At 42.6% G+C, this 14,690-nt stretch overlaps 3 protein-coding genes across 3 annotated transcripts in view; 1 reads left to right on the top strand and 2 right to left on the bottom strand.

The window, feature by feature from the left end:
• Window positions 1-14,690, top strand: part of LOC144587386 (uncharacterized) — a 176,572-nt gene that overhangs the window by 15,408 nt on the left and 146,474 nt on the right. The window lies entirely within an intron of this gene.
• The window catches only part of LOC144582993 (uncharacterized), a 140,212-nt gene that overhangs the window by 80,899 nt on the left and 44,623 nt on the right, over window positions 1-14,690 (bottom strand). The window lies entirely within an intron of this gene.
• On the bottom strand, window positions 3,853-7,413 carry LOC144587389 (uncharacterized). The gene has a single exon (XM_078387937.1). It carries the CDS (start codon window positions 7,075-7,077, stop codon window positions 5,974-5,976), a length of 1,104 nt encoding a protein of 367 aa, XP_078244063.1. The 5' UTR covers window positions 7,078-7,413; the 3' UTR covers window positions 3,853-5,973.

Here is a 14,690-nt window from a genome sequence, read left to right as displayed (position 1 = left end):
GTCTGCCTGGGAGGGGTGTTGTGCCACCTGCCGCTCTCCCACGGGAGAAATCCATTGTGCGAATGAATGCCCCATTGCCTGACACGTGTCTTGTAAGCCCTCCGGCTGGGGAATCTTCCCAGCTTGGCTTCCCCTTATATCTTGCCAGTTCTAGGAAGCATCGCTATCTCTGGAGACCTGAGTTTGAATCCTTCCCGGACCAGTGTGTGTCTGAGGGGCAATGGCACCAGTAAAATTCCTCTTTCAATACTTCACATATCTGGAAACCCCTATTCAGGTCACTGTAACTCAGCCATGACACCTAATAAAGATTAAGAAGACATCGCCAACTGTAATTTTTTTTGCGAACAAATTCACGCTACTTTTGTGCAATAGAAGGGGAAAAAATCAGCACCAGCCACTTCTCCAAAGAGATTTTCCACTGAAAGTTACACTACTGAGCTTAAGACCCCTGAGGAAGTGTTAGTAAAGTCAGGCCATTAAAAATATAGCAGGAGGACGTGCCAGGAAATGGACGTCACACCACAAAATCCTACATCACGGAATACTTACTTACTTACTTACTTACTTACTTACTTACTTACTTACTTACTTACTTACTTACTTACTTACTTACCTACTTACCTACTTACTTACCTACTTACTTACTTACTTACTTATTATTTATTTGATTTATATCCCACCCATCTGGTCTGGTTGACCACTCTGGGCGGCTTCCAATAAAAATATATACAGTAAAACATAAGAATATAACACATAGAAGTCTGCATTCAATCGGAACACATGCAATAATAGAACAAATAAAGAAAGAAGGAAAAAAGAGTTAAATATTGACAGGAGGGAAGGCCTGAACATATAACCATGTTTTTAATTGACTCTTGAAAGTGCCCAGTGTATGGGCCGTACGAATCACCGGAGGAAGGTTATTCCAGAGGAGAGGAGCCACCGCCGAGAAGGCCCGATTTCGTATCCTTTCCTTCCGGGCCTCCCTCGGCGTTAGGCCCCTCAGCCTCACCTCCTGGATCGTGTGGGTGATCCGAGTAGATCTAGGTGGGAGCAAGCGTTCCGCCAAGTATCGAGGTCCTAAACCGTTTAGGGCTTTATATGTAAGCATCAACACTTTGAAGTCGATGCGGAAACGGAGGGGCAGCCAATGCAGCATGGCCGAAGTAGGAGAGATATGTTGATATTTTCTCACTCCAGTAAGGAGTCTGGCTGCTGCATTCTGTACCACCTGAAGTTTCCGCATCAGGAATACCTTTTTCTCTCTTTAAAAGTGGCACAAAACCTATTGGAATAATTTATTGTATTAAAATATTTACATGCCGCCCTTCTCCCAAGGGATCCAGAGCGGCTTTCGGTATTAAAAGAAACAAAGTTAAAAGCCAAATAGTAAATTATTATAATATGGAAGGAAACATAGCTAAAAGCCGAATAAGAAATAATTTCAATATTTAAAATGCATTAAACAAGTTTCATAGTAAGACTTGAAGGGGTCTAGTTAATACATATAATACATACTATTATTTATTTATTTATTTATTTATTTATTTATTTATTTATTTATTTATTTATTTATTTATTTATTCATACATACGTACATACATACATACATACATACATACATACATACATACATACATACATACATAATGTCTCAGCCTGACCGTAGCCACCTTGCTGCTTTCTTGCATGATTAGGTTTCTATTTACTATACAAAAACATAAAAGGAGAGAGAGGCCGTCTGCATTCCCTTGCTTGTCAGTAACTTTGCACTTGTTGCTTTCCTTCCCCCCCTTCTCCACACCCCTTTGCCTCTCCCTTTCCAGATTGAATTTATAAAAATGTGTATTCTGTAATAAAGGGGCGCGCTTTTTCTCTGCATTTTTTCTGCGTGTGAAGTTTGTGCCTCTTCACTGGCTTTCAGCTGAAAATAAATAAATATCTATTGGATCTCTCTGTCTCTGGCTGATTGATTAATGTGTTATAGACAGGCAGAAATTAAGGAATTTGTCCTGTGGACCCTTTGCTGATTAATCTTGGGAGTCTTTAGACTCATAATAAGAACAATATTAAAACCACAAAGAAAAGACACAGTTCTTCCTTTAAATATCCCCTTGGCCTTGGAATGAGGATGACTACCTGGGGGACTCCTTTTCTGCCGCTCTTTCGGAACAGCCAAAGCCCAACATCAGAGTTTCCCTAATAAAATGGGAGGCCATGTGCACCCTCCGGAATCCCCAAAGTGCCCCTTGCTGTTGTTGGGCGGGGGTGGCCCAAGCATCTTCACCCCACCCTCCAGAAGAAAACAATTTTGGCTGCAGGGGCTGAGCACTACTTAGGCCTTATCCTGTAGGGCATTTACATTTCTCCTGTAACTTTAATGTCTCACTGCAGGAAGACCCCCCCCAAATGTTCTGCGTGGGCTTCTTGTAGCCCCGCCGCTTGCCTTATTTCCCCATCATGGGCTACCTGGTTGACCAGCCGTTTGTCCGGTATGACAGCGACACCAGGAGGGACCTGCCCCCCGTGCGTCCTGGACCCGGAAAGTGGAACAAGAAGACCCCCAGGATTGGGACTAGAAGACACATCTCTCCCGGAGCTGGGAGTTTTACTTCTGGGTAACCCTGTGGAGCCGCTTCAACCACAGGTGGGGTGAGTGGAGGAGAAGGTTGTGTGTCTGGAGGGCAGGCTGCGTCAGGCAGAGTGGCTGCCTGACTACAAACCCCAGAATCCCCAAAGAGTGATGGTATCAAAAAGTATTACCCACTTGTGAATTTTACATCTGTTTTTCCCCCTTGATGAACACAGCTGTTCCTTGTTTTTATATCTGCTAGGAGTGACCAAGAGAGTTGTTTGTTGAGTTGTCAAAATATATGATTCAACAGACAGAAATAAAATAAAATAAAAGGGAATCTCAGTGGGCTTTGGGTGTGCTTGTGCTAACTACCAAACAAGGCCATAAATAGACATCAAAAATTAAAACAGAAATGGGTTTTGGAACATTGTGTGAGTCCCTTCTACTTCTTCTACAACATGGCTGGCTTTCTTCAACTTGGCCCCCCTGTATGTGTTGGATCACAACTCCCATTCTACTCACCCACTGAAATAGCCATCTCATACGGCTGGTCATGAGGCAACAGATCAAAGAGGTGCTGAGAGGCAACTTTTATATACAGTGGTGCCTTGCATTACAACGTTAATTCATTCCACAAAAATTGGTGCAGAACGAAAACGTCGCAATGTGAAATAAAAAAGGCCATAGAAACGCATTAAAACATGATTAATGCGTTCCTAGGGGCTTAAAACACACCGTTCAGGGAAGATCCTCCATAGCGTGGCCATTTCTGGTGCCTCTTAAGCGAGGAATCCATCCCAGAAAAGAGGGGGTGGCCATTTTGTTTACCTGGCGACCATTTCGAAACTGCCGATCAGCTGGGAACCGATCATCACAAAGGGAAATTCCCCCATAGGGAACAAAAAATGTGTCGCAAAGCGAGGCACCACTGTAAATCTAATTTCTACTGCATGTAGAAGGTCCGCTTCTGAAAGCACAGAATATGGTGTGGGCTCACCAAAACAGAAAAAAGCCACCTAGAGCCTGCGTGGTAATTAGGAACATCTTCTGGGATGCTCGAATCCGACAGAGCCTCAGATTTTAAAAAGCTGAAAACCCCACATAGCTCAACCCCAATTGATTCAGGAAATCCAAGGCTGACATATTGGATTAGAAATTCTGGTGGTCCCAAACATTCTCTAAAATGCAGATGAAAGATTCCCACACAGTTCCACTGTCTATGCACAAAATAGGCAGCTGTTAAAACAAAGGGTATCTGGGAAGAGAGAGGGGGTATTGAAAAGATGGGCCAAAGCATCCACATTACTCTCTGATGTTTGGAACAACTGATAGCTGAGGAATACATAATGTATAATAATGTATACATTACTGAAACAGCGACGTCTACTGTGGCCTGGGCATGTCGAGAGTGGCTGATAGTTGGATTCCAAAAGATCTCCTGTATGGGAATTAGTCGCCCCAGAGCGAGACCACAGCTGCGATACAAGGAGAAATGCAAGCGGGATCTGAAAGCCTTAGGAATGGTCCTCAACAGATCGGAAACCTTGACATCTTAGCGTTCAGCCTGGAGGCAGGTGGTGCATCACGGCCTCTCCCAATTTGAAGAGACACTTGTTCAGCAAGCTGAGGCAAAGAGGCAGTCCTGAAACCAGCAAAATCAGGGAGCTGGGCAGGAGACGGTGTAGCGTTCAGCCCTGCCCTCACCTGTCCATCACAGCTGAGCAGTGGAAAAGCAGCCAATGAGAGAGAGAGAGAGAGTATCTGGTTTCACACTAGAATCTACCCCTGCACGAATAAATGTCACCTCTGATGGACTACCACAGACTCAAACTACCAAAGGGCGTGTAGCGTTCTCCATTTATTAGATCTATGGTTCTTGTTGTATTATGTAATGGTTTATGAATATTCATGTTGCTGAGAGGCGGAGCCAAGAGAGATGCTATAAGAGGCAGAGTCGGAAGTGAGATTAAGTCAGATTGAGTCAGTGAGAGTAGAGTCGGGGAGTTTAATAGAAAGTGTAGTTTGGGAAATTCTGAGATGTGATTAGCTACTGAAGATATTTATGAAACAATCTCTGTAATCAATAAACCAAATTTTATTTTTTTAAAAAACCTGAAGCGTGGACCTGAATATTTCTGAAGCAATGGTGATTTATAAAGCTTCATAGTGCTCCAAGATCCTTGTTTCTGTGTCATATTATTAATCCTTCTTGTAGGTTTTTCCCTATTGTTCAATAGTGTGTTTTGATAATGTTGACAACACTCCTGTAAGATCTCATACACTAGAACTTCCTTTTACGATTGTCATAACATACACAAATGTTTTCACGATCTTTCATGCAAATAAACACAAAATTATCAACACTCATCTTGTCAGGATCCCTTTTGCATAATCATGGCTCATCCAAAGAGGCCTTATTCCAGTCTAAATATTTATTTCAATTTCAAGGCAATTTTTGTAAAATGATAAAGTTATACTCCTATTAAAATTATCTCAGCAAAACTTTAGGTTTGAAATATTTTTTTAAAATCACAGACCAGAAGGCAGGGAGTTACACGCATCCCATCCTCCTTTTGACAATTATCTTAAAACACATGAAAGAGTTAACTCACAACACCACCCCTGTTAACTATCTCCTCCTTATTGTTGTAAAATGCCATCAGGAATGTGGCTTTTTTTGTATCTTTTGGAGGAAAAGAAGATTTCTGTGGAGAGGATTCCCATATTTGAGGCCACCATAAAATCTTTTGTCTTACATGCATTCACAGATTCATAAAGGTATAATTCGAAAACTAGGCTCTCACTGTGGCATGAACCTCTCTCTTCAGTCTCTTCCCAAGACAAGACAGGTTGATGGAGTTTAAGGAGATAATTTTGTGAGGATTTCAAAGTTTTCCATCTCTGTGCATCTGTCGATGTCTAATACAATGGGCTCTATAGCGGAAGATTTCCCCACATTCTTTGCACTGATAGAGATTTTCTCCAGAATGAATTTGTTTGTGTTCCCCAAGATCTGTGTTCAGACAGAAGCTGATGAACTTTAAAATCTGAGAGCTGATCGAAATTTTTACCACACTCTCTGCATGTATAGAGTTTTTCTCCTGAGTAAATTGGTTGATGTATTGTGGCATTTGAGTATTTGGTGACCCTCTTCCCATATTCTTTATACTGATAGGGTTTCTCTCCTTTATGATGTTTTCTTAAGGTTGACGCAACTGTGAAGCTTTTCCCACATTCTTCATACTGACAGGGTTTCTCTCCCATATGAATTTGCTGGTGTACTTGAAGATTACTGCTCTGGCCGAAACATTTCCACATTCTTCACAAGAATTTGACTTCTCCCTTCAATGCTGATGTACTTTAAATGCTGAGGAATGACTCAAACATTTTCCACATTATTTGTCTGCATAGGGTTTTTCTCCTGAATGAATTCGTTGATGTATTACAAGATTTGCAATTTGGCTGAAACTCCTCCCACATTCTTCACATATATAGGGTTTCTCTCCTATATGAATTTGCTGATGTACTACAAGGTTTGCCTTCCGGCTGAACTTTTCCCCACATTCATTGCACTGATGGGGTTTCTCTCCCGTATGAATTTTCTGGTGTACTTGAAGATCACTGCTCCAGCAGAAAGATTTCCCACATTCTGCACAAGAATATTGCTTCTCCCCTGAATGAGAGAGCTGATGTCTTCTAAAATTTGAGGAATGACTGAAACATTTTCCACATTCTTTACACTTATAAGGTTTCTCTCCTGTATGAATTCGCTGGTGTACTTGAAGATCACTGCTCTGGGAGAAGCATTTCCCACATTTTTTACAGGAATATGGCTTCTCCCCTGAATGACGGCGCTGATGTACTTTAAAATTTGAGGAACGACTGAAACCTTTTCCACATTCTTTACACTTATAGGGTTTCTCGCCTGTATGAATTCGCTGGTGTACTTGAAGATCACTGCTCTGGGAGAAACATTTCCCACATTTTTTACAGGAATATGGCTTCTCCCCTGAATGCCGGCGCTGATGTACTTTAAAAGCTGAGGAATGACTGAAACTTTTCCCACATTCTTCGCATATATAGGGTTTCTCTCCTGTATGAATTCGCTGGTGTACCTGAAGATGTTCATTGCGTCTGAAGGGCTTTCCACATTCAGGACATTTGTATGCTTTCTGTCCTGTGTGTATTCTTTGATGTCTTTTAAGTTTTGAATTTCTCTTGAAGCTCATGCCACACTCTATGCACATACAGCCTTTCTCTTCAGAATGCATTGGTTGAGGTGCTTTAAGGTCAGAGCTAAAGCATTTCTGTTTCTCCCCCGTGTGAAATTTTATATCTTCTGGGCTCCATCTGAAACTTTCTCCATCCTCCAAAAAGTGACACAGATTTATCTCGGCGTGACATGTCGGACATTTCACTGGACTTTTCCTCAGAGGGATGTTTTGTTGATTCTCTGAGCTTTGAAGAGCACTGATGCTCCTGTTTGTTGTTTTTCCCATTTCGTCGCTTGGATATCTGTGAGATCTGTCTCTCCTCTGATCTGCCTGATTCTGCCTCAGTGATTCATTTCCATCCCAACAGTTCTCGTTTTCATCCTCCCCTCTTTCTGGCAATGTCTCATGGTGTCTTACTTCCTCCTCTTTGGCTCCATCTGCTTGAAGGGGAGAATTAATAGTGAATTGAGGATCTAGTGGGTTAAAGGGGGAAATAGTGGCAGAGAAGGAAGTTTATTGCATTCATTAACCTGCTTTGTATTCAGGAATTCCTTCTCATATTCCTTTCCTAAAATTTGTTTTTCTTGTTTAGTTGTTAAGTCGTGTCTGACTCTTTGTGACCCCATGGACCAGAGCACGCCAGGCTCCCCCGTCTTCCACTGCCTCCCAGAGTTTGTTCCAGGAGGCAAATTTTTAGGTTTAGCTAAAGACACAAGAGGTTCAGTGGCTAACAAGTGAGTGGTAATACCCTGAAAGACAGGAACAAAATTCAAAAATATCTTGATAAGGTCAAGCATTGGGCTGAAAACAACAGAATGAACTCTCACAGGGATAAGTGCAAAGTTCTACATCTAGGGTAAATAAATCCCAGAAATGAACAGTTATAAAATGGGGGATACTTGGCACAGTAATATTATGAGTGAAAGGGATTTTGGAATTATTGTAGATCACATGCAGAATATGAACCAAGAGCGCAACATGCAGAATATGAACCAAGAGCGCAAGCTGGCTGCTTAAAAAGGCAAATGCTATTTTATCCTGCAAGTATAATCTCCAAATCCCATGAGGTACTAGTTCTCCACTAAACAGCACTGGTTAGGCCTCATCTTGAGTTCCAGCTCCACTTCTGGTCACTTTAAGAGGGATGCCAACAAGCTGGAGCCAGTTGAGAAGAGAGCAACAAGAGTGATCAGGGGATATATACCTTCTAGATTCTGAGGGGCCTCTGAAAGGAGAAAAGGAGCTTCATCTGCCTCATCCTCTTTTTGGTTGGCTCTTGCTTGTAGCTGCTTCTGTTCATCCTTAAGAGGAGCCTCTCCTTCCATGGGTGTTGATTAAAGGTCAACCTTCATCTGCCACCTTTAACAACAGAGCAGAAGCTTTTTAGAGTAACAGTCGGGACACCAGCCCTAACCTCATTTATAAGTTCATTTGCTTTCGAATCTAAATCAGCTCTTTATAGATGGAAGTCATAATGCTACCACCTTACCCCATTAAGAGAAAATAAGGATGTGGCATCTGAATTTTCTGCACTCCAATTCCCCAAATTATCCCAGAATTCCTCCTCTGGAGTAATTTTGGTAGTCCCAGTCTACAATTTCAGACACCTTCAATTTCTAGACCTCAAGGCCTAGTCTTCAGAGTTTGCACTATAGGTCTCTAGTTCCTGAGCCCCAAATTCCACTGTAGTTTTTGGAAGGCCCTGTCTCTACCTTCACCTCTGCTGGCCAGGATTTCTGGGAGTTGAAATCCAAGAACATCTAGAGGCCCAAGGTTGGAGACCACTGGTCTTTAGAAACAAAAGAGCTGTAAGATTATACCCATCAGGCATTGCAACAGGAAATGAATGACCTAAGAAGCCCTGCTAGAGATGAAGAAAACGCATGTGTCTCAAGGTGTGTGTCTCTGAAAAGGAAATCTCAGATTCAGGAATTCTGGGAACTGGCATCCAAAAAATCCGAAGGAGATATTTTATTTACTTTATTTTTATTTATTTATTTGATTTATGTCCCGCCCATCTGGTATATTTATACCACATTCCTGGAAGAAAACTCTCTCTCCAGCCCTACCACAAGTATGTCGTACATAGAGACCGTCTTCCTCTGGCAATATTTGCCCATTGCAAAGTTATCTCCTCTGTTTCACCTTTTGTTCTCTCTCATAAGCCCCTTATTTTCCTCTTACTTACTAAGGTGATGCCCAACTGCCCAGGAAAGCTCACAATCCAGCTACAGAGAAGCAGAAAATTTGGGGGAAAGAAATCAACAGAGGACTCACCCAGTGGGAAAATTTCTAGCAGCAAGAAACAGAGCAAAAGCCAGCACCCATATCTGGCTAAGGTGGTGATGGTGGTCTGGAAGTCTGTGTTTCCTTCTGCTGGTGACTCATTACTAATTGCAACTCTTCTCTTCTCTTTTTCCTTTTATCATGGCCACATTCCCACCTTGAAATTGAACCACCTGCTAAAAATTACCCAAGGATTTGCAAAGAAGTCTGGAGTTTGTAGTTCAGAGCAAAAGAGAAATTCATGTATGAAGAAAATATTTTTTTCTAAGGGGAAAAACATTTGAGAAGGATTTTTTCCTTTGATGTCTTCATTTTCATATTTTCATCACTAACCTTCCTGTCTTTATTCATTCATTTTCTCAGCTTCCACATGTTGTCCATGTTTGAGGGGGTTTCAAACATTAAAGAGCACACACACACTCAATGGCTTAAATCCCTTGGCTTAGTGTAGTAAGTTGTGCCAGAGTAGGCCCATTGAATCAGTAGGGTTTTGGTGAGTCAACTACATAAGTTCCATTGATTCAAGAGGTCCTACTCTAGTACTCTAGTTGTTACTTCCTTTGCTAAAACAAGCAGCATTGGCCCTACAGAGGAGTTGACTCTCCTGATCCCCACTTGCTTCAACAAGCCACAATAGTGCAACATATGATGTTAAGCAACAGGATTTCAGCCATTCACTTGGAATAACTATTGACGTTTCAGTTCTGGTCACAGTCTGTTTCCCAAGGTAAGTAGGCAAATACCAGCCTGCATCCTATCCCTTGCCCCAGAGAAGGTTCTCAGCATGTTCTGGGCTCAGTTATATTTAGCTCACTCCAGGACTTGTTGTTCTTGTAGTAGTTGTGGTTATTGTTATCTGCTTCACCCTCATGGCAACACATTGAATTAAGAGACCTCCTGCATAAGTTTACTCCCACTTGCGGCAGAACCTGCTGCTTCAGATGATCATCTCGCTCAGCTTCATGGTAGGGCAAGGGTAGGACCTTATTAATATGAGCAAAGTCTGAATACAGGCCTTTTCTAGGCCGTTGGTTCTTCCTCCCTCTTTTCTATATCAGTGGCACCCATTCACCTTCTCTGCATGATGGAGCTGTGAAGGGCCCATCTGCACTGACCATGGGTTTCACTCCCCTTGTGCCGGTGCGAGAAGATACCCTTTCACCTGCAGTTCACGTGATGCTGGGCTAAAACTAGTTTTACTCTGCCTGAAAGAAAATCAGAGAGGTGCACAATCCGCTTGTGTGGGCCCAGTAGTGCACCGATTCACGGTGATGTCAGGGTGGAGTGTGATCAATAAAATCTCCTTAAATAATTGTAAACATTTTAAGATGCAAAATAAAAATAATTAAAAATATTACACTACTTTAAAGCTGAGTTTGTCTCTACGCCAGCAATCACGGATGGAAATATACTTTCTTGGGCATGTGGTCTAATCATGATATGCCATCTGTATTTAGAAACATTCCCCATGATGGTTGGTGTGGGCGTCATGTGAAGATAGAGCCAATATACTAAGTGGCAATCTACCCTTAATACAGGGAGGGAGGATGTTCATTACTTAAAACACAAAGAGTTGTTTCTAGAGCATCAAATATTACAGATACCTAGCTTATTAAAAAACAGGCGATAACTTTACAGACCACATTTTTTAAAAAACAACATACAATTTGCAAGCTTTAATGGGTAAATTCCATTTCTTCAAAGCAAGTACCAAAGGTACAAAAATGGTACCTACTTTTAAGAATATTGCATATTGTAAGATTTCTTCTTGCATAATGTATGATTTTTTAAAAAAAAACTTTTAGTAGTCACCTATAAAGGGATGGCCTGACACCTGTTCTTGCATTTGTATTTTGTACTGGCCACACGGCTCCGGTCTTTTATTTCAATAGCTTATTAAAACATTGTGAAGGTTAGGAGAAAGTCAGTGTGCCGTCTCCTCCGGTGAAAGAGGACATCAAAGAGAAGGGAGGCAGTCTGGAGGAAATCGGTGGACAAGAGAGAGTTAAAGCAGAAGTTTGTTTGACAGAGGAAGGGAAAGGAAAGGAGGAGGAGCAATGGGTGTGGGAGGAAGGTGTAAAAGGGGAGGAAAAGGCAGGAGAATTGCAACTGACAAGGGACAGAAAGAAAGAGGAGAAAGAGGAAACAAAAGTGCGCGAAGTAAGAGATCTTTTGGAGGACTTTCCAAATCTGAGGGTCAGTGGGCTGTTACCAGATCCAGAGCCTAAGCGAGGAGCCGTGGTGGTACAAGAAAGGACAGAATGGATGGTGGTGGTCTACCCGAGAGGTCAGGGTCCTTGGAGGACGGTAGTTCGGCCAGACACGACTTTCGACAAACGACCGCTGGAGGGAGATTGGGCACGACACCCTTGTTGTGGAACTCTCTCTGCGGTGAGAAGTGCCCCCCTCAGGAAGCCTACCGACAAGGAGTGATTTGATCTGCCTTCCCGGTATTAAGAAATGAATATGTTGTAAATCAATATGAGCAGAAAGTTGAATGAGTGGGACAGTTTGGAGCCCATAGAAGTTGTTATAGATACACCGTTGTTAAGAGTTAATAAAGTTCTGTTCCACGAGATCAGACTCCTGGCTTTCGTGCACATCTCGGTGAACCGCCAAAAATAAATTATGAACCTTTTGACAAACATGCATAATGAATGTGAGACGGGAGGCGAGTCAGGATTCCTGCTTGCTGGAGCACCGTCCCTCCTCGTGAGTGAGACAGAGGATAAAGGGAGAGGAGAACCCTCGCCAACATCAGATGAAGCATCACAGGAGTCGGAACTACCTAGAGGAGATGGCAGAGGAGTTGAGGGGAATGAAAATAAAGGACGATAGGTCAGAAAAGGCAGGAAGGGAGTGAGAAAAAGGAGGGGAGATTGAAGCAGGGAGAGGAGAAGGGAGAAGAGAGAAGAGAGAGTTGTGTCTCAGTTGGGAGTGACCCTTGGACCCAAAAATGGGAGAGGCTTAGAAAACCTAAAAAGGAAGCTGATTATTTATAGGCGGAGGACGGTGATTCCAGCACAACCCTCTTTTTGGGGAGAAGCTGAAGCAAGAGAGTGGAGAAGGAAGTTAAGAGAGGAGAAAGAGTGGGTAGAGAGAGAGAGGAAAGAGAGGATAGAATGGAGAGCCAGGGAGATGAGGAGACTAGCCGAGAGAGAATGAATGGGAAAACAACTGGAGCAGGAGAGAGGTTCCCAGTAGGATTATTTTGATTTGGACAAGACCGTGCCCCTGCCCGATGTTCCAGCGAGGATTATCCTGAAGGGATGGACACCCCCTGAGTTACCGGGACCTTGGAATAACAGTTATAGCAACTCTTTTTCATTTGATGGTTGGAAACCCCTTCTGGACCCGTTGGGAGAAGGAGAGAAAGCACGCTCACCCGTTCAGGACACTTGTTATTTACTTTGAAGCACAAATAAATGTTCCACAGTTTTCACTGCAGCCTGTGTTGCCTGAAGAGATTGTGAAACAACCAGACCCTACTGCCAAACCCTCACAGTGAACTGAATTTTCCTCCCCCCTACTCTGCCCTCTTCATTATTGAAGAGCCATGTGTCACATCTTAGCTCCTTCTCAACCTCGCCTGTCTTCAGGAGAGTCTCCTTCCTGTAGTCCAGGTACTTCCACAGCCACTTGATCCGGTCTCCCTCCAGGAAGTTCTTCCGGCCCTTGGTTCAGAGTCGGTCGGCCTCCCACCATCTCTTGGTCACTTGGGCTTTGGAATCAGTGGCCGTCCAAGTGAGAGTCTCCTTGTCTCCAGGCTGAGGAAATCCTTCCCGTCAGAGCCTAACTGGGAGTGCCCCCCTTGCGCCCCTCATTGCCGAGTTCAAGCTGTACATCCATTGCCAGACCTGGAGCCCTGGGAGATGGACAGAAAGACACTAGCACTGTGTGATTCCACAATGCAAACCAGGGCAGTCACACCTTTATTCAGTGAAGAAGAGGGCATCAAAAGGCACCCAAGCTTTCAAGATCTCCAGATCTTTTTATCAAAGTCTACACAAGGAAGCCCTATCTTTTAAATACCCCCCTCTCTTCCCCTACACCCTTTGTTTTAAACAACACCTGCCTATTTTGTGTTGACACAGGAACTGTGCAGGAATCTCTTTCATCTTCATTTTAGAGAATTTCAATACCACCAGAATTTTTAACCCTAGAAATATTTCAGCCTTTGATTTCCTGCATCAATTGGGGTTAACCTATGTGGGTTATTCAGCTTTTGAAAATCTGAGGCTCTGACGGTTTGGAGCATCCCAGAAGATGTTCCTAATTACCGCGCAGACTCCAGGTGGCTTTTTCTGTTATGGTGAGACCACACCATATTCTGAGCTTTCAGAAGCAGACCTTCAACATGCAGTAGAAATTAGGTTTATATAAAACTTGCCTCTCAGCACCTCTTTGATCTGTTGCCTCGTGACCAGCCATGTGAGATGGTAATTTCAGTGGGTGAGGAGAATGGGAGTTGTGATCCAACACATACAGAGGGGGCCAAGTTGCAGGAAATAGAAATTACGTGTGCGCACAAACACAGTGTTCCAAAACCCATTTCTGTTTTTATTTTTGATGGCTCTTTATGGCCTTGTCCAGTAGCAGGCACAAGCACACCCAAAGCCCACTGAGGTTGCCTTTTATTTTGTTTTGCTTTGTTTCCAACTATTGAATCAGATATTTTGGCAACTCAACAAACAACTCTCTGGGTCACTCCTGGCAGATATAAAAACAAGGAACAGCTGTGTTCATCAAGAGGGGAAAATAAGCTATTGAAATAAAAGGTTATACATATACATATACATATACATACACACACACATGTATATGTATATGTGTGTATATGTGTGTGTGTGTGTGTGTGTGTGTGTGTGTGTGTGTATACTATTTTATTTTATAGTTAATGGCACATTATTCACAGTCTAGGATGACTGACTAGAAAGAAACCTCTCCGCATTCACCTTCCTTTGACATCAGTGGATTCTGATCACTGTCTTCCTCTTGTCACCGTAAACCACCAAATGGTCCCCTCATGTAGACATTCATTCACATGAGCGCCAGATGATTGAGTGTCAAACACGATAGAGACTTATGCTGATAAATATCTGTTAGGGTTTTGGCAACAGTAAAATACGCAGAGTTATTGAAGGCACTTTACCAGTTCTTCTTGTTGCAAGACAGTTGTATTTACACGTATTTACAGTTATATACAGGCAGGTATCTTAACAGCACAGCAGGAACTCTTTATACAAACGGACAGCATGCGTGGCAGCAAGTGATAGTGGAGGAAGAGAAAGAAGCAAACACACAGTCCACTTATATACATTTACATGGCATATTTTGTCCAATCAGAAAACAGATGACTTCATGCTTTGCACCTGGTCTTCTCCTGGTTTCAAGTCATTACATCATGTCCAGAGTGATTCAGCACTCTCACATCTGTGCACAATGGCAGCTCGTTAATGAAACACATATACAGGTTCAGGCTTATAAAATTTCTATACTCTGACAACATCTTATGACTAAAATATACAATAATAAAGCTTTGTAATGTCTTACAATGCAAAATTAAGTGATAATAGGTTTTTAGTTAAGAAAATAATGGCACCCACTTTGTG

Source organism: Pogona vitticeps, chromosome 2, assembly GCF_051106095.1.
Source record: "Pogona vitticeps strain Pit_001003342236 chromosome 2, PviZW2.1, whole genome shotgun sequence".
Classification (NCBI taxonomy): domain Eukaryota; kingdom Metazoa; phylum Chordata; class Lepidosauria; order Squamata; family Agamidae; genus Pogona; species Pogona vitticeps.
Note: the sequence above shows the minus strand (reverse complement) of the source record. Positions and strands in the feature narration are given on the sequence as shown.